The sequence below is a fragment of the Opisthocomus hoazin genome, chromosome 1 (assembly GCF_030867145.1).
Source record: "Opisthocomus hoazin isolate bOpiHoa1 chromosome 1, bOpiHoa1.hap1, whole genome shotgun sequence".
NCBI lineage: Eukaryota > Metazoa > Chordata > Aves > Opisthocomiformes > Opisthocomidae > Opisthocomus > Opisthocomus hoazin.
Window position 1 is genome coordinate 63,428,585 of NC_134414.1, and position 25,819 is coordinate 63,454,403.

The following is a 25,819-nucleotide window of genomic DNA, read 5'->3' on the forward strand; positions in this document are numbered from 1 at the left end:
CTGTGTATTTATCACGAGACCTGTTAAAAGACCTGAAAACTGACACTTCTTGTTTAATTAACACAGGAGAGAGGTTAAGAGCAAGTAATTAATGGGCAGCCTCTGTAGTAGTCCAGAGGGTCTGCTGTGTCTTTGCTTGAGTTACAGGCTTGTAAAATGAATATGTAGTGTAGAGAGGAAGCGACTTGGCTGTAGGGAAGGTGTATTTCTGGTAAGGCTGTGACAAATCACAGGAGAGAGGGAGCTGATTGGAAATGTGTCAAAAAGCACGAGCTTTAGATTAACCCAAACTGTCTTCTGAAGTTCATTCAGCATATGCATTCAGTTTCTTTTTGTTGCTCGTTAATATTCTGCCGTGTCCTGGGAGACTTTATTTGGCTGCTTAGAGAAGCTTCGTGCATCCCAAAGAACCAGTTTACCTTTTCCAAAACACAAGTGAAGCCCCTGTGTTAATTGTTCAAAAAAAAAAAAAAAAAATACTGCTGATTTTTTTTAAATAGGAATGGTGAATGCCTGGGGTGCTGGAACCAAAATGAAGTTACATATTTCATGCAAACGTCCTTCACTTGCTGGTGCGCAGCAGGGCAGTCATCTTAAAGACTGCACTGAGGAGAAGAGGATGTAATCCGAGGATGAAGAACTCTAACACACCCATTTCTGTCGGACAACTCCTGTATTTTTGCATTTTGCTGGGATTCCCAGGAGATGCAGCTTCCCGTTAATAATAGGGGATCAGAAGCTAGAAGTCCATTTGCCTACAGCTCAAGTTCCCCAAAAGCACCTAAGGGAACTGGGGCAACTAAGTCCCTTCATCCTCCTCGAAAACCCCATTTTGTTTCCTGGCTCTGCATTCACCTTGTCTAGCTGTCTCCATGTTGCACCTACGTGCATGAGCTATGTTCACATCATCTCCTTGCCTTTGCATTTCTCACTGATATCAGACTTAGTTCTGTTTACTCATGTGCTTTTGTTTTACAGGGCATGCAGAGGGGGTGGGAGGGTGTACTCCAGAGGAGTAATGCCATTTCTCCTTTTCAAGTGACTGTCAGAGCCATTGTGTTGTACAGTGATTTTGTTTGCAAAATCCTGGCTGCTGTGCTAGTTGGATCTTTTTACTGGAACAGGTTTGGGCTGAGTCATGTCTCTCAGTGATTGCTAATAGCTCTGCCACATGCTCTTTCTTACTTTGTGTGCATAAGCAACTGACAATTCACCTGTGGAAGCACAATGAGATTTTAATCGAGTTGGAGAACGGGATCAAGAGCTCTCGCAAGCTGGAGACCTTTTGCAGGGATTTTGAGCTACAGAAAGTCTGCTACTTGCCTCTCAATACCTTCCTTCTCAGACCATTACACAGGCTTATGCACTACAAGCAGATAATGGAGAGGCTTTGCAAACACTACCCACCAAGCCACGTAGACTTCAGGGATTCAAGAGGTAAGTGAGAGAAAAGGCACCAGTTCCTGGAGGTGTGGAAAGGCATCCAAATCCATTAGAGGTGCATGGCTGTACAAACACAATTCTTTCTATTCAGCCTACATTGAAAGAGGACTGAGTTGCAAAATCAAGCACTTGGTTGACCAGAAATGGTAGGATTAAGGTTGCTCTTGTGTACACGTTACACCACAGTCTGGACAAATACTTGGACAAGAAATCTGCTGGGGGTTATTAAACACGCAGAAATGATGTGCAGTTGAGGAAGTCCCCTGAACTGAAAACAGTTGGGAGGTACTGTGTTGTGAGGTACAGCAGGGAACGTACTGTGTGTGCTTGTCTTGTTCTTGGCTTTCCCTAGAGACCCACTAGGAACACAGAATACTGGCCCAGGTGAACTCTTGCTGTGACCCAGTATGGCTGCTGTTATTATATCTTTAAGTGTTATCTGTCTTTTTTCCAGGCATACAGTTTGCTCTATGACCATTTCCATTACTTGTTTCAAGAACTCAAAGCTGCCAATGTGGTTTTTTTCGAGATGTGAAGATATTTTCCTCCTGTAGTCTGAACTCACTGACTGCTGTTTCTTTTTGATGATTTGTTTTCTTCCTTTCTTACCCCCATCCCCCACCCCCTTTGTAAGCCATCTACATTTAAGAATAGCTATGTCATCTATACATTCATCGCTCAGTGCAAATCCATGGAAGGACTTGGGGAGGGAGCAAAGCTTGGCATGACTGCTCCCAGCTTTAAGGTGCTAGCTGAGTTGGCTGGCCAAGTTCCCTTAGATGCCGTGCGATGAGACCCGCAGCAGACAGCACACAAAATGCGGGGGCAACTTGACCTGTAGCGATAGGAAAGGCCACAGAGGTCTGTGGCACTGACGTGCTGCGTGACACAGCTCATAGAATCATAGAATGGTTTGGGTTGGAAGGGACCTTAAAGACCTTCTAGTTCCAACCCCCCTGCCATGAACAGGGACATCTTCCGCTACACCAGGTTGCAGGATATTTGCCTGAATGTAGCTGTTGCCTGAATGATGTCAAGGAATGCAGCAAGCAGTGCCATCGTTTCTTTCAGCCAAGGCTAGATGATGAGGGTGATGTGTCCGTTCACACCTCCCAGAGAGTGCAGCAGCCATCAGTGTTTGATTCCTGCTCCACTTTTGAAATGAATATGAACAGAGGATTCGGGGGTGAAAACAAGAGAGCATGAGAAGGACGGTGTGACCCAGGGACACCATCACTCTGGGATCAGTCTCTTACTAAGGTGTTTGCAGATTTTTATTAAAGGTCAGAGTGTAAAGCAAGCAAAAAAAAAATAGGAGATCTGGATGTGAATCCCAGCAGAGAGCACAAGTCTCCCACTAACAGGTGGATGAACTGCGCACAGAGCAATGATGTAGGAAGGAAGAATGCTGTTACTGTTCCCTTGGCTGTATTTTTTTAACACAAATCTCTGTAACTGCTCTTCTAGCACTCAGTCAGTCAGTCAGTGTGTTTGGCCTGTGCAGAGACTGCCCGTCCCTTTCGGTATGTCAGGGTTGGTACTGACATACGTGATGGCGCAGGGAGCCAGTCCATGAGCCGGTCCCCCAGAGAAGATCAAGTGGTGAGGTGATTTTCAGCTTAGTTCGCTGAGTTGACTTACTGCGTTGTTGGCACAGCAAAGAAAAACAAGACACGGGAAGCAGATCGGCAGCAGCCGGCACCTGATTTGGCTTCTGCTGCCACAGAGTGGGACTTCGTAGTGCCTGCTTCCTTTTGTATTCCACCTGATCCTTCACACAGCAAAAATCTCCTTCGACAATGGAGATTTTTCTTGGGCACATCACTCCCAGGTGTTAGGTCACTCGTTGTCAGTAGTCTCCTTGGAGAGGATGAAGTAGAGCCGTGATGCGACTCAGCGACATGGAGCCCTTTTAGTTGTTCTCATTGCCGGGACTGAGGACAAACCCCAGGTTTACTGTGTTTGCCATCTGAAATGATGCAATAAATGACACTGCCATTTCCTGGTGTTTTCAAATATGGACCTGACCCAGTGTGCTGCAGGCAGGGGGAAAAATGCATTTTTTCAAGCATAGGGGAGATCCCTACATTAATTGGAGAAGCAGGAAATTAAGTCCTTCGGGAGAACCCATTTGCTGGGGCTCTCCATTGACTCGAGTATTCCTGTGAAGTTCCTGTGGCTAAAATAGAGCAAACTTTTGGTAGAGGAAATAGGCTGTCTCTTCATTACAACAGTCCACCCTCTCTCCTCTGCTCCATAAGATGATGCCCAGCGTTTGTGCGGTTTTTAGTCTGCTGGAGTAGCTTTACAGTGCGAAGGAGAAGGGTAACACAAGAAGGGTGATGTTCATGAGCTGGGTGCTGCAGACAAAAGCCGCCTTTCTTTTTGACCATTCTTGTAAATTTTTAATGAACATTTTATGGTTTTGTCCATCTAGCTGCTTTGGCTGAGATTTCTGAAATGGTGGCTCAGCTCCATGGCAATATGATAAAGATGGAGAACTTCCAGAAGCTGCATGAACTGAAGAAAGACTTGATAGGCATAGACAATCTGGTGATACCAGGAAGGGTAAGTAGCAGAGTTGTGATCGAGGTCTGATACAGTTTCAGAGTATTAGGTATGTTTTAGAAACCTGTCTCTTAGGAGCAGCTGTGAAATTGCCTTTCATCGTACGAACCTTTTCCTCTCATCAAAAACTATCAAATATAAACATAATAACAGCATGGAAAACAGCAGCCTTTAAAGTGAGAAGCAGCAATCATCTTTATTACCTTTTTACTGATTTTATTAGGTGTACCTTATGTATAGTTTGGATGGTTGTAGGCAATTCCAAACATCTATCACAACAGAGGTGGTAAAAATGTAAGATTTACCGCAGTGTTCAGAGCTTGAGCAGTTGCACATTTCTGCATTTTTTGCTACCCTTTTCTTTTTTTTAACCTTCGATGCTAGGGCGTAGCAGATTTAAGGAAAGTAAGACATCTGTGCTGGAGGACCTTCAGCCCTTTCATTGTGCCTGGCTTTGAAACTCATGGCCCTGGGGACAAGCAGTCTCTTCGGTCAACGTGTCATGTTAGGCAATGATTTCTGAGACAGTGTTGCCTTAAGTAAATGCTTTTAATTGTGTTATAAAAATACCAACGTCTCTTTCTTACTTGTCATGCTTTTTTAAAAATGAAGGCTTATTTCAAAGTAAATGAGCCTCAGTGTAATATTTGTAGCCTTTTTTACTTTCCTAGGTGCACGTATCTGCGCGTGCAAACTTCAGAGTTGTCTGTTGCTGAAGTAATTTCCTCCCCACTCCCCTGACTTTTGTCTGTAAGACACAAAACCAGCACTTGCGGCAACTGAAATGCCGGGGAAAATGCATCACTCGACTGATCTCACCCCTTATGCATTTCTGGGAAACAGCTTGAAAAAAAAAGATGAGTTTTTGCATCGAGACGGAAGTACGGCAGCGCTTGGCCGTGCCCTGCAGCCCGGCCGTCCAGCCCTGACGCCCTCTGGAAGGCTGGCCGGCCACCGCTCGGTGAGGGCCGCAGCCTGGGCTCTGCTTGCCGTGCCGTGCCCGTGTCCGCTGCTGCAGCGGCGTCGAGGCAGCTTGCTGAGCTTTCCAGGGTCTAATGCATCTAAGGGTTCCAACGGTTAGAAAACGGGCTTGGAAGTTGATGTGCATTGGGGAAGGCAGCGTGGAACACAGGTATTTCTGGATTTGTGGCTGTTCCTCACTCCCTCGCTTTGCCCCTTCACTGTCTCCCAAGCAGCCGCCACGGCTCGTGCCTCCTACCAGCGATCCGCAGGCCCTTCACTTCCCTGGCAAGCCCCTCAGGACGTTTCACAGCCCTTGCAGCTCTCTATCACATGAAATTAAATGCTGTCATCGGGTGTTTCTGCTGCCCAATTCCATTTAAAGACAGAGCGGTCTTCCTGTCCTAGGAACTTCAAGAAAAAGGCAGATAGGGAGCAGAGGTTGTTTGCCTGCCAAGGCAAAAAGCATTGGCCACCATGCTCTGGCACATGCCTGAGATGTTGCCGCTTCCAGCCCTTTGGCCACTCTCCTGGCTTCGGCTGAAGTCCCTGTCCCAGCGTGGCACTGTCACCTCTCGCTGGGTTTGCCCAGAGGTGGCCTGGCGACGTGTCTCAGCAGAGAAGTTTCACGTTAGGGCAGTGATTCCACTGTCTGGAAGGAGGCCGTAGGTGACCATCCTCTTCATGTTGTTCCTCCTGGGGATGGGGGTCCCTACTGTCACCGAGCTGTTCCTATGTTGGACGTTAAAACGTCCTGTGGTTGGTTGTGCTTGCAAATTGCAGTGACCTGCAGCTCTTGATTGATGTGTTCGTGTCACGTTGGCCGTGGTGGTGCTAAGCCTGCTAGCGACTATTAGGTTGTACCATATAAATAGTAATTATGATTAATATTCTGTGGTGGCTGACAACAGTCTCTCTGGTACCGTGAGCTTACCGTGATGCAGGGATAACCACCTCTAGCCACTTTTTCAACTGCTTAGCCCTTACGTCGTTCAGGTAAGGGGACTGGGCACGTCACAGCAACCCTAAGGCGACCGGAGCATCTCTCTGAACAGATTAATCTTCCACATTTTTATTGCTAAGCTGCAGGTGATTCTGATGCTTTATGTGCCTTTTACATGCACAATTATGTGCAGAATGACCTTCTAAAGACTAATAAATAAATATAAACCTTTTGGCAGAAGCTTCAGGGAGTGACTGACAAATTATATTTTCATGGGTTTCAGAGAAGTGTAAGGCTGAGTTACAGTACCGTCCACAGTAAGCCCAGGAAATGCAGCATTTGGAAGTTTCAGATGTGCTACTTTTCCTATAATTCCATCCTTGAACATTCTTAAGCAGATTGATTATGCGACATGGATGGTACTAGGATAACTCACACTGTCAGACGAATTTCCTTCTGTTTCTGCTGCTGATGGTGATGTTGATTTTTGTAACTGGTTTTACATGTCAGTGAAGAGCTGTGGATGCCACGTGCACAACAGAAGTGTACCAGTGGCTAACCAATAACATACAGGCCAACTTACCGTTAGTTTTTACATCATTTGCATCGTGAAAAATACTTATTCAAAACCGGTTAAAGAAGGAGCTGTCTGAAGGAATCAATGTTAGGTAAAGAAAATCTTGCATAGCTGAATTTTCTTAAGGTGAACGAAGACTATGAAGGAGTTTATCCTAAAGGCAGTTACAAATGGAAAGACATTATCCTATAAATAAGATTTTTAACGTGTATAATAAAGAAAATAAAAAGTCTTGGTGACTGATAGTAAAGTCAATCCTATGACCAAGTAGTCATGTTTACATAATGAAAAATGGTCATCATTTTTGCAGAAGATACATATTTGTTTTGTATTTGTTTCCCACAGGAGTTCATTAGACTGGGCAGTCTGAGTAAGTTGTCTGGAAAAGGTTTACAGCAACGGATGTTCTTCCTGGTAAGCAAGAAGACAGCTTTTCTTTATATAGTGAAATGTAACTATAGGCAAACTGTTAGACTCGAATTGTGAATTACAATAAGTATTTTCAAACAACTCTATTTAATTTAACATAATACATCACCTATGTAGCTGGTTGTTAAGAACCTATGTTTCTGTCCAAATCCAGTATTCTCTTTGTAACTGCTTCTTACAAAGATAAAACCGTTTATACGACGCTGTGAATATCATGATAAAATAATACCTCCTAGCACACTGTCTTAAATAAAAGCAGAATTGTCATAAAATGAAAAGTGGCACCGGGGTTAGTGATCCTGTCCAGAAAAGAAGATGAAGAGTAAGTCCTGGTGGTATGAACGATAATCCACATAATGCTCTCAGGACACACATACAGAACCAAGTTTCTCCACAAACCATCCAGTTTCAGCCCATGGGTGCCCAGCACATTGATGGACCTGCCTTTACCTGGAGATACATTTTGTAGCTCTTGCGCTGGGACAGGTCATCTCCTCCCGCCATCACTCACGGGGTTTTCACGTCACGGTGATCCCACCCGGTCTCTGATCCACAGGGGCCAACCAGATGGTTCCTCTCTCTTCTCTTGCTCCCCGACTCCCTATCATGCTGCTGCTCAACCTCAGCAGAGGGATGCCCAGCGCACTGGGATGCCCAGGAGAGCTCATAGATTTTCTAGTCCGGCGTTAACAGGGCGAAACATTACAGAGTCAGTGCAGTGTAGCAGGAGAATACTTGCTTGATTTCTTATATGCAAAAGGTGAAGACAATGGGTGTGTAGAAGAGTTTGTGAGTGTGCTAGGTTTGACGAGATGTTTGACAATCTTTCAAATGAGCCAAAGGTACAACCACTGTATCTACCTAGGTAGAATTATCCTCTGTCTTTAAAAGGCACTAAAGAGGAAGCCAGGTGACTAGGGTCCGTGTTTGCTTGCATACCACGGTTATTGTTCCGAGATGATACCTCGACATTATATCTGTATAGAACACTAAAAAAATTGAGACTAGACTCTGATGTCAGTTGCTGGCACTGTCAAAGAAATCTTTGCTCTGTCCGGAGCAACAGACTCTTTCTGGAGGTAAAATCCCAGGTTCTGAGGTTGTGAGACTCTGAATACGCGTGTAATCATTGGCAAAATTAAATCCCCCTCTAGTGGCCGATCCACACAGCTTCATCAATTATTGCTGCTGGGTTGTGGGTGTCTTTGGGAGAGCTCTGGTTCGCACAGCAGAGTATGATTTTCTTGATGCAACTGTCTGGTTTGAGGAAAAGTATCCCCTGACCCAGGAGACAGAGGGAAAATACGCCATCCGTGTCATGGCACTCAGCAAAACGCAGGCAGTCATTGGACCTGCTTTTGACAACTGCTGTTACATGCCGGAAGCTCCGCAAATTGAGAGATAGTCGGTCTCTTCACCTCGACGTTTCTAACCTAAAGCCACCTACCTTAAACCGGGTCTCCCAGCTCCCTTCTGAATATGGAGAGTATCAGATGGCCACTTACATCCTAAGAGCTAAATTGGACGCACCTCTCTCGGGCATTCTGGCTTATCCCTCCACACAAACCAGAAGAAAATATCGGTGAAACACACTTAATCTTCCATAGATTCCAAGTGCAGCAGGGTGTGAAAGGTACTACTTGGTTTCACTGCTGTTGCAGCTTGTTGGTTTTGACCCAGAGATCACAAAGAAAATATTAGAAGGCGTCGGAAGGTATCTAGTGGAAAACTGGGGGAACACGCACGAGACTAACTGGGAAGGAAAGCAGGGAAAATAACCGATGCAAACACTAGGTACTGAAATATTGTGGAAGCCAGTATTTTGGATTCATGCATTAGGACTGCCGTAGAAATAGTCAGCCAGTACTGGCTAGTTACCCATATTTATCATTCTGATATTTTTTCCTACATGCATACATGCCGACATAATTCTCATAATGCCTATTTTTGCTTTTCAGTTTAACGATATCTTGTTGTACACAAGTAGAGGCCTGACAGCATCGAATCAGTTTAAAGTCCACGGGCATCTTCCGCTGTATGACATGACAGTAAGTATTGTGAGAACTTACGGGGTTTAGGCTTAAATGGCCGTCTGTGGTCCCGTCTGAGCTGCGTGATGAGTTCCTGCCAGAGTGAAGGCAGCAGCAAAGGGCTGTCCTCTGAGTCAGAGGAGTCGTGGCTGCGGTCTGCAGGGCTGCCTTGGGTTCGGCGCGTGGTCGTGCAGCGTTCTACGCTAAGGTGGTGGTGTAGAAAAAGCGGGGTGAAAAAAGGCATTTTGGGGGACAGCTTCTACATAATCCGAACTTCTCGAAAGATGGTTCTTTATTTTTTGAAACAATAAATTTAACCATGATTCTTACAAGTAATTCATCACCAATTGCTTATAGACACACCATGCAAGGCAGGTAAACAGTAGCGACAATGTAATTTCTGTAAAAAAACATTTCCTAATGTTTGCAGCGCTGTATCTCAAAGCAAAAGTAGTGGAAAACGGGCAGCAGTCTGCCCTTTGGAGCTTTTGTTGCAATTCTTCTGGAAAAGAGCAAATTTGAGCCAATAGCACCTGGCTACCTCTTCTTCCTATATGATTTTGAAAATATTTTTTCTGGTTTCAAAACACTTTTGTTCCCCCCCATTATTTTCATTGGAACTTCTCGTGGGTTTTTATCTATTCCGTTCTGTTTTCCTGAGAATTGAGTTGGAAAATCACTACCACAGTAACTGAATTTCTCTAAACACCGGTGAGGTTTCAAGTTTTCTCTAGCGTTTTTAGGAATCTACTCAATTATTTGTGTCCATTCGCTGTGGGCTTGTTCACACCAGAGCTGTGTTATGCTTCAGCGTCCAGAGCACTCCCAGCCTTTAACGTATCCTTTTGTGTGCTGAATCGATGTTCTGGAGAAAATACCGCTATTTTCCTTCTTTTTTGTCACGAAGCAGACAAAGCCGTGCTTTTCGTTTAAGAGGTTATTGCGGAACTTACTGTTTTCCAACTTGCAAGCCGCCATTTTTTTTCTCAATACCTAGCTTGAAATGTTGCTTGTGAACGTTTCTCTTGCTTTTCTCTTCCCCGGTGGTAAGAGTTCGTTCAGTTCACTGTTTCACCTTAAGAAGTGTGTGCTGCCTGCAGTCTGACTGCGTTTGGGCTTTTATCTCTCAGATAGAAGAAAGTGAAGAGGAGTGGGGGGTTCCTCATTGTCTGACACTACGAGGTCAACACCAGTCCATCGTTGTTGCTGCAAGGTAATTCAGTGGAGACAACACAGCACAAGTAAGCTGTGTTTCTCTGCCGCTCTCGCAGTGGGACAGGGAGAAAAGACAGATAGAAAAGCAGAGGTGTCATTTTGTTTGGATTTGCTCCCAAGACAATTTCAAAGGTGTATTCTTTTACAGAAGCCACTTGTAAAAACAAATAAAAGGTGAATGGGACAAAATCAAGTGGCAGTTGTGCAAGTCAGCACCAAAGCTAAGTTGTTTGGAAAAAACCCTAGCACCTCATGTATTTATTTATTTAAAGTAAGCTCAGATTATGACTACTTCATAGAGTTTGCTTTCAGCCTGCATGACAGTGAATAAAACCTGAATTTTCGTTGTTAGTACCCGTGCTGAAATGGACAAGTGGACTGAGGACATTCAGATGGCCATAGACCTGGCAGAGAAGAGCAGCGGCCCTGCCCCAGAGTTACTGGCTAGCAGCCCAACTGACAATAGTAAGTAAATGCTGGAGTAGGTTTTATTCACTTTAGTCAGTGTGATGGGTGATTGCTACTAAGCAAGGTGGTGAAAAATGCTGGCCACAGGTCAACCGGCTACATTTGAAGTTGATTTGTATAGATACATATTTATATATGTGCCATTGTAATGTTCTTGTTGATGTTAGCAGAAAGTTTCACTGAATAGAGAAGTGACTTAAGCATAATGATTCCAGGAACTGTTCAACAAGATTTGGGCAGTGCCTGTCCTTGGAAGGTATTAAAAGCACCAACAAAGCACAGTAGTTAGTCTTTGATTCTAACACTTGCAGAAACATGTTTTTTTAAAAAAAAAAGTCTACTTAACATCTGCACAAAATTATTTCTGAAAGTGTGTTTTAAAACTGGTTCACAATATTGTGGACAGAATTGATTTGTTTAATTTTTCCAGTTATATATGTTGTTGCATAGAGGAAGAAAGATGCTTTTTCCCTGCATTTCATAGAGTCTCCTGATGAAACTACTGTAGACCAGGAATCTGAGGACGACCTCAGTGCATCCCGCACCTCACTCGAACGTCAGTCACCACACCGTGGCAACACTACGGTGCACGTCTGCTGGCACAGAAATACCAGTGTTTCAATGATCGACTTTAGTATTGCTGTGGAGGTATCTGCCTCAGAACGATCTGAACTGCAGCTCCAGGCTCGCTCTTGAGTGACAATTTCCTTTTTGCTCCTCCTTCATCAGTGTACTATTCCGCTGTCTCCCGCTGGGGAGGTTTCAGGCACACCTATGAAACCGACTCCGGGTGACGGCGTAAACCATCCGTCAAGAAACACGTACCCGCTCCCTCAGCGCGTCCTGCTACAATCAGTCAGAGCAGTAATTTTCACAGAAGTAGCTGTCCAAAAAAACGCTGATGCCCTTTAAAATCTAAAGCAGATCAAACTGTCTTAATGCTTCCAGTTACAGAGGCATTAAGTCGTTGCTCGAGCTGAAAGGATATTGTCTTTAGCTGCTGCAGCCAGAGTTTCAATTATGTGTATTACTAACGTACTTTCTTTACCTAGCCATCTTTTCTGGAACCTTGTCTCATTGCTCAGTCTCATCTGCTTTTCCTTTATTTGCATTTTCCACCTCAAAATAAAGACCCTTTTCCCCCCCGATCACAGCCGAGCCAATTTGATACGCATTCGTTGGTTCTGTACTGAGCAGACGAGATGCAGGCGTTGGCTTTTCAAAGATGAAACTGAAAGGCTCCTAGTTCAGAGTAGGTTTTAGGATGAGGTGGTAAGCCCGCTTCGGTGTTCCTCCTTCACCCAAGAGAGGCTCCAGGGAGCTCCCAGGACTTTATTGCAGTCCTCATCAAATGGAAGTTTATGCTTAAACAATAGCAGGGATCTTAAAGCTGAGTTGGCTCCTGCCCTCGGAGGTCAGGCCACCACCGCTGCTCTAGAGAAGACGCACTGAGGTGGAACGTAGAGGTGCAAGGGCGGGCAATACTCATAGCTGGTGTAACTGCCCCTGTTTTTAAATAGAGGGGGAGCTACTGGCATGTGGCAAGGAGGAATATTCTGTACTAGCACGCACAAAGTGTAGAGCCTCATTTTGGTCCCGTGCAGGTGCATTTTCTGCTTTTTTTACCCTTATATCCTGCAAGGGAGGAATAGTTTGGCACGCAGCAAGGTCTCATACTTTTCCCTGAAGCAGAGGGCTTGTTGTAAATAGATACAAATTTTAAACCGGTGGCTAATTCTAACGATTAAAGCATCTAGTTAGGCAAAACTTTTGGTCCGAGATCAGCGCTCGGTGCTTCTTGGTTTCGTTGCTCCCCGTGCCTCAAATGAACGCGAGCAAAGCAGCGAAGACCAAGGGCACCCTGGAGACGTACGTTGTTGTGTGAAAACATCTTCAGCTCCACCGCTGTTCCATGCGTGGCAGGTTGCGCTCATGCTCACATCGCTCTGTTGGTGGCTCTCACTTCAGCATTATCGTTTATTTTCTTTGTGTCTCTCCCTCCTTTCTGTCTCTCTCGTGGTAGCAGATCCTCTCTCTGTCAGTGACTGTACTTCCCTACCTGCTGGACTGATCAGTGATCAGCGGCCTGTTTCCATTTCATATGTCTGCTGGTACCGAATGCAAAGCCTGTCCTTTTATGATATCCTCCAGAGTAACGAGGTAACAGCAAACGAAGGAGTGCGCCTCTAACGTAGGGCAAGGAGGCAGCAGTCCAGATAGCAGAGCGTGGGATGATTTAAAGCAAAGGCTTTAATGTATGTCCAAGACTGGTGAAGACAGAACATTTTCAAGAACATTGAATTTGTAGGAGATAAATCGGGACCTTAAGCATTAAGCTTTACAGATTAAGTTATTAGCTTCTGCATTATCTAAAGAGAATGATGTAAACAGCTGTTTTGATCCAGGTGAGAGCCCTTACAGCCAACAAGGAATGGGAAGTAATTAGTGATGCGCTGAGAACTCCCCTTCGTTTGCTAGGCACAACGATGCTGGACTTTACGTCTTCACTATCTGAAGAGAAGTTTCTTGTGCCAGCCATTAAATACTGGCACTTGGTTACGGCTTCCTCCTCCTTTTTGCTGAAATACCCCAAATCCCGCTAAGAATAAGGTTAATGGCCCTTGCTTTTGAAATCTTTGAAAAGTTACCACGTGAACTCACTGGGTACCGAGAGCTCAGTCTCTACCTGCAGTTCTAAAGTGTGTCATGATTTCCCTTTACATCACAAATTCATGTCAGACTTTCTGTTTCCATTATTCATTTGAAAACAACAAAGGCAGACTAGGGTAATAAGACCGACTGGTGTTTGGTAAAATATTACAGAAAGCCACCTCAATTAAAAAAAAATCAGTGTAGTAGCTTGAAGTTTTTGGAAGTACCCAGCTACAAACAAAAAAATATGTTACATAAAGTACTATTTAGGAGTAGAAAAATGCAGAAGCAAAATACATCCATTCAGCCAAAACATTTCCACATACAACCGGGTCACATACAACCAGATAAAAGCAGATCATTTTTCTGACAATAATTAAACTGCGGGTACCTTTCTCTGTTTTATTTGGCTACTTCTGATCTGTTTCAGAACCAGCTGTCTGGAAACCTCCTAAGAAAATTCAAAAACAGCAACGGGTGGCAGAAGCTTTGGGTGGTGTTCACCAACTTCTGCATGTTCTTCTATAAATCGCACCAGGTAACAGACTGCACGGGCGCGTGGGGCTGGAGACCCCCTGGTTTTTTCAAAGCAGCAGCAGAGAGCAAAGCAGACATCGGTCGCGGGTGCTGTAGGCGAGAGAAGCGGGTGCGCCAGTAACAGCTGCGCAGCCTTTAGTGCTGCTGGAACAGCGGCCAGTGATTAATCCACCTGAGCAAACATAGAATCACAGAATGGTAAAGGGTTGGAAGAGACCTTAAAGATCAGCTGGTTCCAACCCCCCTGCCATGAGCAGGGACACCTTCCACTAGGCCAGGTTGCTCAGAGCCCCATCCAACCTGGCCTTGAACACTTCCAGGGAGGGGGCAGTCACAGCTTCGCTGGGCAACCTGTGCCAGTGCCTCACCACCCTCATGGTGAAGAATTTCTTCCTAATATCTAAATCTGCCCACTTTTAGTTTAGAGCCGTCCCCCCTTGTCCTATCACTACACACCCTTGTGAAAAGCCCCTCTCCATGCTTCCTGTAGGCCCTGTTCAGGTACTGGAAGGCTGCTGTAAGGTCAGCCCGGAGCCTTCTCTCCTCCAGGCTGAACAGCCCCAGCTCCCTTAGCCTGTCCTCCTAGGAGAGGTGCTCCAGCCCTCTGATCATCTTTGTGGCCTCCTCTGGACCCGCTCCAGCACATCCATGTCCTTCTTATGTTGGGGGCTCCAGAGCAGGGCTTTCCTCTCTCGAATCCGCTGGACTTCTGAATCTCTGTGTTCAAGCAGGGCGTCAGCACAAAATAGCTCCAGTTGCTGCGTTGTCCTTTCATTGCGATAGAAATCCCTAGCGATACAGTTTCTGCACTAAAAAAAGAAAAGAATGAGTTGTGGGGTATTCTGCCAGTAAGCAGGGTGAAGAAATGACTTGTTCGTAGCTGCCAGGCCATGGAGTGAAAGGAGTGGAGCAGTGCGTGCCGCAGGGTGGCCGGTAGATTTCGGACAGAGTGGGTGTTTGCGAGCCTGGGGTGAACACCCATGGTGCTCGGCCGATGCCAAATGGTGGAGTTTTATGTGTGTCAGTTCGAAAACTGTGGAAGTCCAAGATTTCAGGCAGCTTTCTTATGACGAAATACTGATGGGCTCAGCCTGCAGCAGGTCCTTATGAGCAGGGTCTATAAAGATGGGCAGGCTGAAGCTACCAGACAATGAAGGTTATTGCCATTATATATAAAACTGGTATTTTTTCCATGCACCGGTGGAAACGCAGTGATGACCTTTAAATGAGTGTGGATGTATCTTCCATTTTACTTACATGCTCTTTCTACTTAAGGGCATTTGATCTCACAGCATTTTCCACCATTTCTTTTCAGGACAATCATCCTTTAGCCAGCCTTCCCTTACTGGGATACTCACTTACCATTCCTTTGGAATCTGAAAACATTCACAAAGATTATGTGTTCAAGCTGCATTTCAAATCCCACGTGTACTACTTCAGGGCTGAAAGTGAATACACATTTGAAAGGTACGTCGGCCTTCCGCCAGAGGGAATTGTGTAAAATTCCAGGGTTTTTTCCTTGGCAAGGTTCATAATGAGAAGTTCAGTAAGTTGATTCAGTAATACAGGCAAGTAGTTCGGCACAACTAGAGAAAGCACTCTTTAAAATTTTAGAAGAAATTTGTAACCTGGTAGTGCTAGCGCCAAGGGGTGGTTTTTGATAGCGTGGCAGCTGTCACAGGAATCACGACGAATCCTGCGTTACGTGCAGATGTTACCCAGTCAGAACTGATCAGGCTGGCTCTGTGGGGATCTCCGTGTGTCGGACTTCAGGAAGCACGTACACAGATGACGGGACGTCTCAGTAGCTGTGCAGAAGAACCTCGCTCCCTCTGCTACAGCTGGGTGGAAAATCCACACCTGAAACGGAATTCTAATTTTTCACGGAAGTGGCTGTTCTTACTATATGTATTTCTGCCACTTCAGCGTGTAATTTTTACACCTCCCACCGAATTTCAGATACGTGGAGAGGCAAGAAAAAGGCACTGCTCCTCCTAAATCGTGGTTTGAGGTTTTTCATACTGGGAACTAATTTAGCTCTTTTAGATGAAGCATTAACATGTCAAAAATCTTAATGTCCTCTCTTATTGAAGAAAGCTATCATGAAGTTTCAGCCATGTCATTCTAAAACTATAAATCAGGCAAATTGTGGGAAAGAGGTGATCAGATAAATGAGTAGATTAGGAAAAAATACAAAAGCCCTTTCTCAGCTCTAGGAAAAGGAAGTAGGAACTGCAGCTTAATTACGTTTTATTCACTATAGAGTTAAGTGGTTGGTCTCAACTGCTCCTCGCTTGGACCATCCAGAGAAAAAAAAAAAAGAGATTTGGTGTCTGCAGAAGAAGTAAAATCACTACTAAGTTCTTGAATTTTGGGTCCTGTGTCCCCCTGTTCATCCTCTCTAAGTTCCTCTTCATACGTGCGTTTGGCAGTCAGGCCTCTTGCCTTCAGGTAGACTTAGGAGTAAAGTAGCGAGCAAGCTGCTCCCGTGGGCACTGAAAATACAACTGCGGACACCTGATGGCGCAGACTGCGTCTCTGAAGAAATCTTTCCTTCGGAACTGACCGTTGCTTTGCTTGTGTCTCCCCTCGTGCCTCCCGACAGATGGATGGAAGTGATCCGAAGTGCCACCAGCTCTGCCTCGCGCACCCGAGCTCTGAGCCACAAAGAGCCTCACGCCTACTGACGGCTGAACGAGTCCAGCAGCTGCTGATTTTCTAGGGGGCATTTGAAATTCTTTTCTCCCTCCGAGTTTCGTAAAACTTGTAATTTGGTAAAAGAAAAGAAACAAAACAAGTATGGTTTTGCAGAAACTTTCACAATTCCTCAGCAAAACTGTTTAAGTTCTCCATACGTTCACACTAGCTTACCATCATCCCAGTGGCTGCGGTTCGTTTCATGTCTTGTGTTTTGTCATTCTGTGCTGTTTTTAGCTTGTGCCAGTATTAAAATATTGTCCTTATTAGAGTGCCAAATGCCAAAAGACTTTTTGTTGCCTCAAAGATTGCACCTGAAAAAAGAGACAGCTTCACAATCTGAAAACTTTCTCCTCTGAGGCAAACATTATTTCTTCTCTTTTCATAAAAATATATTATTTTTTTTTACCATGTTAATCTGTAGACTGCTGGATTTTTAAATGTAGATGGACTTTCACAGTATAGAATATAATTATATATACAGCGAGCAGTCTAACAGGAATGAGATAACTTTCAGATTTCATCGTTTTTTTCCCCAGTCTTTCTACATTTAATCACCAAGGAATTACTAATTTTCTATCTTTAACGAGGAAGCAGTTTACAGCACATTCTCCATTTCCCTTTGGGGTTACAAATCCATGTGGTATGAATAAAGTCTAGGATTCTTCTCTAACCGTTTTCTTGGTGCAAGTTGACCAAATTGTTCATCTGTTGAGAAGTGAATACTACTTGCGAGATGAAAAATTTTTAAAATAATGCAGTGCAATATTATTTGGGCTGTTGGTGTACTGTGAATGGTATGTACAAGAAGAAATTAAAGGCTGTGGTGACGTTCTGCTGTTTGTTTTGCCAACTTGAAGGAAAACCCGTACGCTGTGAGACCCGCGGCCATCTGTGATCAATGTGCAGAGGGTTTCGGTAACCACGCTGCCGTAGGCTGGGGGCACTGCCGAAGCCCTGACTGCTCGTGCTGCCCGCCGCGCATCCTCGCGTGACTTTTGGTTTGTTGTTGGCATTTCAGTCTCTCCCTCCCCGCTGGTGCTCGGTGTACAGAGAGCGGCAGAGGCAGCCAGCAGCAGAAACGCCCGTTTCCTGTCCCTGGCTGCAGCGTCAGCGAGGGCCGTGGTTTGGATCAGCCGTTGGCCCGCTCCGAAGGTTGGCAGCGCGGAGTCTGCTTGTGCTTAGGTGCTTTTCCTTACGCTTTAAGAAGTCCTTCGTCACGAGGGTGATGTAGAGCTCCTGTTAGCAGCAGTTCGGCAGGCAGGCGGGAAACACAGCCGTCACCGTCACGGGCCTCTGAGGAAGGACGGTGCTAGGCAGAGGGGCCCGAAGGTAGAGCGGGGAAATGAAGGCAGCACAGCTCTACCCCGCTGTTCCTTCGCCCCGCTGTTCGCTTTGCTAACGGCTCACCTGTGTGCGATGTACAATACAGCTTACGGCTTTCCTCACAGCAAAAGGGAATAAAATGCCTCACAAGACTGTCGTACGTATTCCTGTTTCCAGACTGTAAAGCCTTCTTTTTTGTCCCCCCCACCCGAAATGACACTACCTGTCTCTCTCCACCCAAGAACAGGCTGGGCCTCCTAAGCCCTTGTGACAGGCAGCCAAACCCGTGCCTCGCTGGCAAAGGGAGACGAGGATTTCCAGCTGGACAGAAGCCTTCAGACCCCTGGGCAGGGAACTTGTTGCGGCCGAGTGTCAGGACGGCTGTAATAACCCCACCTGCCTCCGGCATCGCCTCCAGCCATTTATGACATGAGGAACAGCAAACCGAGAAAGGCGGTAGGAAAAGCTGAAGAACTTTATCCCAGTTGCAGGTCCCGCTGGCTTGTCCATGCCAAGGCTGCGACCCCGCTCCGCAGGGCCAGAGCGAGTGAATTCGGCAGCCTCAGGGAACCAGCCGAGTACGGGACCCGCAAGACCGGCCAGGAATGCGCACAGCGCTCCTCACAGCGATGAGAAGGGGGAAGAACGCAGCACAGATTAACGACAACTCAGCAGCAGCCTACAGGCTTGGAAGAACAAAGCTGACAAAGCAACAGCACCTGAGGTTGCTCTGAAGTATAGTAAAGGGCTGCAGACCTTATCCCCCCAAAAAAATTATTACTGAGCTGTAAAATATCATCTGCGAAGCCTGACAAGCTAGGTCCGTGCATTGTCCTTCACAATTGTGATCTATATATAACAGTGAAAAGATTCTGGGTTTTTTTTAATGGAAATTATATTGAGGGGCATACCCTTAATTCCGCCAAAATGGAATTTTATTTTAGATCACTGGGGCTTGTGGGATACAATCTTCATTGCCGCTATTTGCTGCAGTAGCTTATTCTGAGCTCTCAAAAGAAAGGCTTTTATTTACATCCCCGAAATCAGATAACACCTTGCCTCGGTATGCTTCATTTTCATACAAAGTAAGTTTGGAAAATAGCTTTTCTGTAACATCTAAGGCAAAGATCAAGACACAGTTCTACTGCGGAGACCTAGCGAGGCTGTGGATGCAGCTTCAGCGTAGCCACCCCAGTCAGCGTTTTCACCTTTCTTCTGCAGAAAAAAAAGAAATAGAGACAGGTTTAAGATTTTTTTTCCTTCTTTACCAGTGTGATTTTTTTTTTTTAATGGAACTGGTTTGAACTGCTGTCATTTGTCAGCACTTTTCTAGTTCTTTATTCCTAAGGTTAACCCAAGACTGAAATAATGGTACGAGATTACAAGCAGCTGTCACAACGTTTGTATGACAATCAGTTGAAGTCTGTGTGTGTGAATAAAACTCATGGTTTGCTAGAAAGCCGCAATACATCACCACTTATTTTTAACCCCAATTCCCATCATGCTGCAGTCCATCTCATCCGGTGAGGCGTGGCGAGGCGCAGGGTCACCGTGTGCCGGGTTGGTAGCCATGGCTGGCTTCACCGTCCTCATGTTTCGGCAGGGGGAGAAATCCTCACGCGGGCCACTCCAAGAGACTTGCTCTTGTCACGCTCACTGCCATGAATAATCCCTTGCCAGCTTCAAATGATGAACAAAAGCAAACCAGGAACTTTACTGCCACAGGAAGGTGCACAATGGGATCTGCAAATCCCCCACTCCTGTGGATTTTTTCCCACAAGACGAAGCATCATCTCCATCGTTTCTCTGCTGTCTGAATTCCATTACGACGTATTTGGTCATACACCTCAGGCCTACCTGTTTTCACAAAATGTCACTTAAACACGGGCAAGCCCTCAATCCCTTTGTGAATTCAGCTGAAAGCAGCCAACAAGGAGACTAAAAGAGCAGGCAGGGAAACACACTCCATAACTGCAGAGGTCTTGATAAAGGTCTCTGACCAGAGACAAGAAATCTCTCAAGGAAAACATTTTAGAGACAAAATCAGGAGTAACGCCCCACAATTCCATCTGCCAAGAACAAACCAGAGAAACAAGCAGGACCTGAAAAGCCTGATTTTGACCATTTTTCCTTTTTACACAGGACCAGTCATGTGGTGTCCCTCACAAAAAAATAAGCCAGCATAATTGTGGGTGTGCAGATAGACAACTCCAGCTGCTGGAGCACACAACCATCCCCCCTCTGCCCCTGGGGCACAGAAAAGTTGGTACCGAACTAGGCAATGTGGCACCAGGTACTTCTTTTAGCAGGAGCAAACAGTAATGTCATTACGGGAGTGCAGCTGTCGCACGGTTTGTCACTCGGTTTTGTGGGTAATTAAGGCTGTGATGTTCAGGGTTAAGCTAATGCAACCTGATGCGAGCCCTTGGGTGTCCCCAGGCTGGCAGGACGGGGCGCACGAAGCAGGTGTTAAGTCGTGGCCATCCGTACAGCGGCACGTTGTCTCAGCGTCGGACAAACTGTAATGCAGAACTGCACATATTTAACCGAAACAGTGCGCTGTCAATCACTTGTATGCGTAGATAAAGAGAACCTTAATCAAGAACAGAACTGAACTTCCCACGTGGTCAGGGCGTCTGCAAGATAGGAGCTTACTAAATTCTCCAACAGAATATTCTCAGCGTTCTTGCCTGAAGTGTTGGGTTTAAGCAAGAGTTTTCTCGTGCACAGATTCGAGATGACAGACTGAACACTGATTTATGAACTTTCTGTTCACCATTACTGAGCCAGACACCCGCAAGAGCATCCCCTCCTGGGAGGAGGCCCCCGAATCTCATCTTACTGACCACTCAGATGGCAAAATTTCATTAAACTTCTCCTTCTTTATTTCTAGGTCATGTAGTTTACAAGGAGTTTTATTATGTTGGTGTAGAGTGACAAAGGTAAATTTAAATACATGGTTATAAACAGGCAGCAGTATTACAGAAAACAAGGTACACACTTTAATTGTCCTCTGTAATCATGCTTTCAAAGAAGGTGGAAAACCATTACATACAATTAGTCTACTGCATACACCCAGTGCAATCGCCAGCACATCTGCAAAATATAGTGAACAAGAGCAAGCTTGCAGATTTGTGCTACGCTTTAAGCTCCTCCCCAGCAACTTACAAAAATAATTTGCAGTTTTTCTGATCCTTGCGTTACACCTGTGCTTATCATCACTTCTCATGATCTTCCAACGGTGACACTTTTGAAGGCAAAAATAGGTTTCCTTAAAAGTAAGGCTAATGTTAAAACTATTACAAACTGGTACCACGTCTTGTAAAAAGCCAACAGGGAACGCCACACGAAGTGGCGAGAGCTCGACGGGACAAGCACAGTCAAAGCAGCGGCGGGTGAAGGAGCTGCGGTGGGGGAAGGAGGATGTGAGCTCGCAACGCGCCGGCTGCGCCCTGCGCACGCTCTTACCTCCCCCTGCGCCCAGCCGGCCTGCGCAGCGAGGGCACGCCGCCACCGTTCAACCCCTCCGCGGTCACCGGGTCGCCGGTCCGCACCCGCGCGGGCGTACGCAAAGCGCTGGGAGCTGCAAAGGAACCGCAGGAGCAGAGAGCTGCTTTGCTACGGCACCGAGAGCGTTCCGTACCACGGCGACCATCCTCCAGTAAACTGGTCATCAACTACAAAGTGCAACTGCAAGGAAAATTAAGTTAAAAAAATAGATTACACATCTGATACTTACAAAAAGCAAGCCTTCAGTTCAAATGACTGATTTTTTTTAAACCGTGAGTTTATTTACTGCCTAATCTTGAAATCCCTGACAAATAATAAGCAGCTCCACTAATCTAAATGTTTGCATAAATAGGGGTAGCGTGTCGCTTAACGTACTCCAGACTGAGTGAAGAAGTACTGCCTGCACAGAAAAGTCATCGGTGCAACACTAACACTTTTTAGCATGAAACAACCTCTCAAAAATATCAATACACGTCTTTTTCTTTCCAAAAACAAGGCCATGTTTGTTTCACATGAAGCTGCTCTTCTGTTACCAGTAGAGTTCTGATTTTTAAAGCATCGATACTTTTCCATAGCAAATGATTGTAATTTTACATTCAAGATACAGCACGCTTGTTTTCAGTGAATCTCTAGTTTAAGATAGTCTATATTTAAATAATCTATGTATCACATATAAAAATACACATCTCTACCGTAAATGAGGTCTTGTCTTTTTCTAAGTGTCCTGGCCTTTTGGCCAATTGCCCACGCTGTAGGTCTCTTGCTCATCTTAAGCTCCTAAACCAAGGGACACATTTACCAAGCAAATTCTGCCACAACCTACTCGGAGAAGCATTTCCTCAACCTATTTCCCTGGAGCACAACTGAAATGCAACTCAAAAAAATGCACGTATAACTTTTTAACTGATTGTTCAAAACCAGCATGCCTTAGCATGTAATTTAATTTTCTGATAGAGGATTTCTTGAGATTCCAGCCAGCACTGTAAATTTAACTTCCCCACTACATCTCCGAGCTCTGTGCATCTCCAGGAAAGTTTGCTTTGATTTCAAGTCCTTACGTTAACAGATGACAGGGGGAAAGCTTCTGCTAATCTATTCATATTTCAAATGCAAACCCATCTGTTTATTTCCCTGTGCCGCAGCAGCACACATTGACTGAATGGCTGAATGTTCTAGCGCCGCACCGAGAGGCCCGCAGGTAACTTTCCCACTGCGCTCTATTCAGATGCACATTTCACAACAGCAGAGCTAAATGTGTCTCCTCAAGGGTAAGCCTGTCCTAAATGTTTAAGAGCACGCAAACCAAGGAATTTAAAGATATAAATCAAAGAGGAGTTATAAACCATTGCTCAGCTGAACTGCGTTGTTCAATTTATCTTAAATTCACTTAGCCCCAAAGGAAAGCCGTGACCTCCCAGTGCTGGCAAACAAGATGGCCGCTACAAGAACGAGTGCATGGACACCCATTGCTTCCAGCTGTTGTTTCAGCCTGGTCAGAAGTTTCACAGCTCTGTTAGCATGACAGTGTCCTCTAACTGTTAAACTACTAAATTAATACTTAAGATTATTCATATGCGTATAATGAGGGCTACCGTGGTGGTGTGAAGCCCTGCAAGGAGACCTCAGCAGCTTCCAGAATGGTTAGAGAACCTGGGTCTTTCTGTACCAAGCCAGGCATATATGCCTATACTTTTAAAATTTTAATCCTTTCTGTTCCAACAATTCTATCTATATTTTTTTTTTAATTAAATAAGTTACATTATTGTCATGCACAACAGAAAATCATCGATTTCTTCACTAAAAACAAGGCAGAAATGCTCTCTTAGCTACCAGAATAAGAAGCACCTGAATACAGCCTTGGTGAAACAAACCAAGGTAAACCTCAGAGTCACTGGGGGCGGCGGGGGAGAAGCCACCTACTCAGCTGGGTGTGTAACTACTGTGACTGTTTCCAAGAACTGTAAAACCTCAAGTCAGCTATCTGGGAGCGCTCACAGGAACAGCGGAGATCTCAAAATCTGGAATTTTCAAGAAGTAACTTTTGTTCCGGGGAGACAAGTAATAGGACATGGCATAAAACACTCGGGCTCGGTTTTGCAGTCTTTCTGTCTAACATCTGTCACTTGTGGTAAAGAGATGCACCGATTTAGGCAGCAAGACCAAATATTGAATATACAGATAATTTTTCTTTCACGCTGCAAGACATTAATTTTAACGATAAAAATAGGCATGATGAAGAAATATTTGCCACTGTCTCAGAGCCAACATCTTAACGAGATATTTCAGAATAAACGTAGAGAATAAAGATTTATTTGTGTGAGCATTCGAACATGTTTAGGTGAAAAAAAGATTGTATCTGAATTTCACTACAAGCTTCACAAATATCTATTACTAAAATTGAACAATACCTAGGGTTCAGAATTTGCATTGGCACAATTTAAAACCGAAAATATGAAAGAGCTCATTCTTTAGGAAAAGCAATAATTTAAATTTAAAGCTTTGAGAGACAAGGTGTATTAAATTTAAAACGACCAGAAGTAGTACCATAATTAGAAAGTCACGCTCAGAATATAGATAAAAAGGAAGAAATACTGGCGAAACAGAATAAAATTGTGTCTTTGCTGAGGTACGAATAGAAGGTTCCATAGCACAGGATTAACTCTTTCAATGGCAAATCCTTCACGTACAAAAATCAAACCAAGATTCACTCATCACATAGTTCAAAATTTACATGTAATAAAGGCAAGGCAATACTCAGTTATGGCCTGTCAAATATTTACCCCACTAACATTATCTACAGAAGCACTTTACCATTTTGTACACAGTGATTCTTTATGCACGTTGAAAGGCTTTTAGTTAAAAAAAGACATTATATACATAGCTGTACACAATTCCAACAAACATACTCCATCTCCCAGTGGAATTCTTAAAGCAAGATACCTGAGGTTTCTCAATATCTTCGATTTCTCTATCACAAACCTAAATATACATCTCAGATTTTACAAAAAGACACCTCCCTGGAATATGTGCATTATCATTAAAAAAAATTATAGCTTTAAGGAGCTGAAAAAGACCGCCTCCATCCGAGAGACTTCATTTTCACTCTTGCACATTTAGGAATGTCCTTCCACCAAAGGACATCCCGGTGGCTGAGGGGCAGAAGAACATCAGGGTGCACGCCTTCAATGCAGACGTCGTGGGGTCTCTGTTGTCTTAGAAAAGTCAGGAACAGTACGTCAGTAGGATGCAGTACTTCCTCCAGCTAGTGAATATCTGAAAAGGAAAAGAAACAGTTATCGTTGCAACCTTCAGAACAGCGTTCTACAACAAGCAGCAACTAAAAGGCATTCCATTTTATGCTACTGAAGCTGCAGCCTTTTTCCTTGCAGAAGGACACCCACCGCTGCTGTCACGCTTGAAAGAGAAGAGCCAGAGAGCTGAACAACATGTAAAATACAGCCTGTTAGAACATTGCTGCTTTTCTAATGAACAGCAACAACCCGTGCTCAAGTGTCTTACTGAGAAGTGTATGATGATGTAGGAATTCGGTATACTGGGGACAACATTTTGTGATTCCAACTGTCCTACTTGGCAAGTTTACATCATCACCTTTCCAAAATATTACTGGGGCAGGAAACGTGTATTTCTTGGTCCAAGCAGATTTTTAAACCATCCCAAGAAAGAAACACACATTTTAATCATATTAAGAATCACAGAACGCTTTGGGTTGGAAGGGACCTTTAGAGGTCATCTAGCCCAACCCCCCTGCAGTGAGCAGGGACATCTTCAACCAGACCAGGTTGCTCAGAGCCCCATCCAACCTGGCCTTGAATGTTTCCAGGGATGGGGCCTCCACTACCTCTCTGGGCCACCTGTGCCAATGTTTCACCACCCTCATTGTAGAAGATTTCTTCCTTATTAAGTTTTCAGTAAGTTTTATAAAACATCAGAGATCAAAACTAGAGGGGGAAGGTAAATGGATTCACTCAGGTTGCTGGGCAGATCCCCTGAGGGTCCCAACTAATTCATTCAGACAAACTTGGGAAATTCAGTTTTAACCAATGATAAGGGGAATGAAAATCTCATTAGAAACACGCTGTTGAAGAGCCATCGTCAGTAGTTAGCTATCAAATTGAGAGTATATTGCAAGGGGATACAACAAATGACTAAACAATGTAACGGAGTATACTTCTTGTAGTATTCAAACAGGAAAAAACTATCTTTTCAGAAGCTGACTGGCTCCAAAAATAGCTTTATCTATGAGGGATACCTACAAAGCTACAGGATGGTTCAAAGTACGTTTTAGCGGAGGATCCTGCCATTCATTTCTTCCACTCACTTTCTGGAAAGAGTGCTAGTCGTGATCACATACTAGCTGAATATCATCCCTGGTATAAGAGAAAGTTCACCCAGATGTGGTCCATCAACACACACTCTCTATGAATATTTCTCTCCTCCACAGAA

The 25,819-nt window shown here is 44.7% G+C and overlaps 2 protein-coding genes across 9 annotated transcripts in view; one reads left to right on the plus strand and one right to left on the minus strand.

Annotated features, from left to right (window-relative positions):
* FARP1 (FERM, ARH/RhoGEF and pleckstrin domain protein 1) overlaps positions 1–17,192 on the plus strand; it is a 221,186-nt gene extending 203,994 nt beyond the window's left edge. For all 3 annotated transcript variants that reach the window (XM_075424046.1, XM_075424062.1, XM_075424054.1), the window contains exons 18-27: positions 1,200–1,437; positions 3,881–4,011; positions 6,837–6,905; positions 8,879–8,968; positions 10,081–10,163; positions 10,518–10,630; positions 11,118–11,281; positions 13,716–13,823; positions 15,138–15,289; positions 16,428–17,192. In XM_075424046.1, coding sequence (XP_075280161.1) covers positions 1,200–1,437; positions 3,881–4,011; positions 6,837–6,905; positions 8,879–8,968; positions 10,081–10,163; positions 10,518–10,630; positions 11,118–11,281; positions 13,716–13,823; positions 15,138–15,289; positions 16,428–16,509 — 1,230 coding nt within the window. In that variant the 3' untranslated portion in view covers positions 16,510–17,192. The remainder of the gene's footprint in view (positions 1–1,199; positions 1,438–3,880; positions 4,012–6,836; positions 6,906–8,878; positions 8,969–10,080; positions 10,164–10,517; positions 10,631–11,117; positions 11,282–13,715; positions 13,824–15,137; positions 15,290–16,427) is intronic.
* Positions 17,193–19,976: 2,784 nt separating this feature from the next.
* Positions 19,977–25,819, minus strand: part of STK24 (serine/threonine kinase 24) — a 63,021-nt gene continuing 57,178 nt past the window's right edge. For all 6 annotated transcript variants that reach the window (XM_075424071.1, XM_075424083.1, XM_075424079.1 and 3 more), the window contains one exon: positions 19,977–24,628. In XM_075424071.1, the coding sequence (XP_075280186.1) occupies positions 24,592–24,628 (37 nt within the window). In that variant the 3' untranslated portion in view covers positions 19,977–24,591. The remainder of the gene's footprint in view (positions 24,629–25,819) is intronic.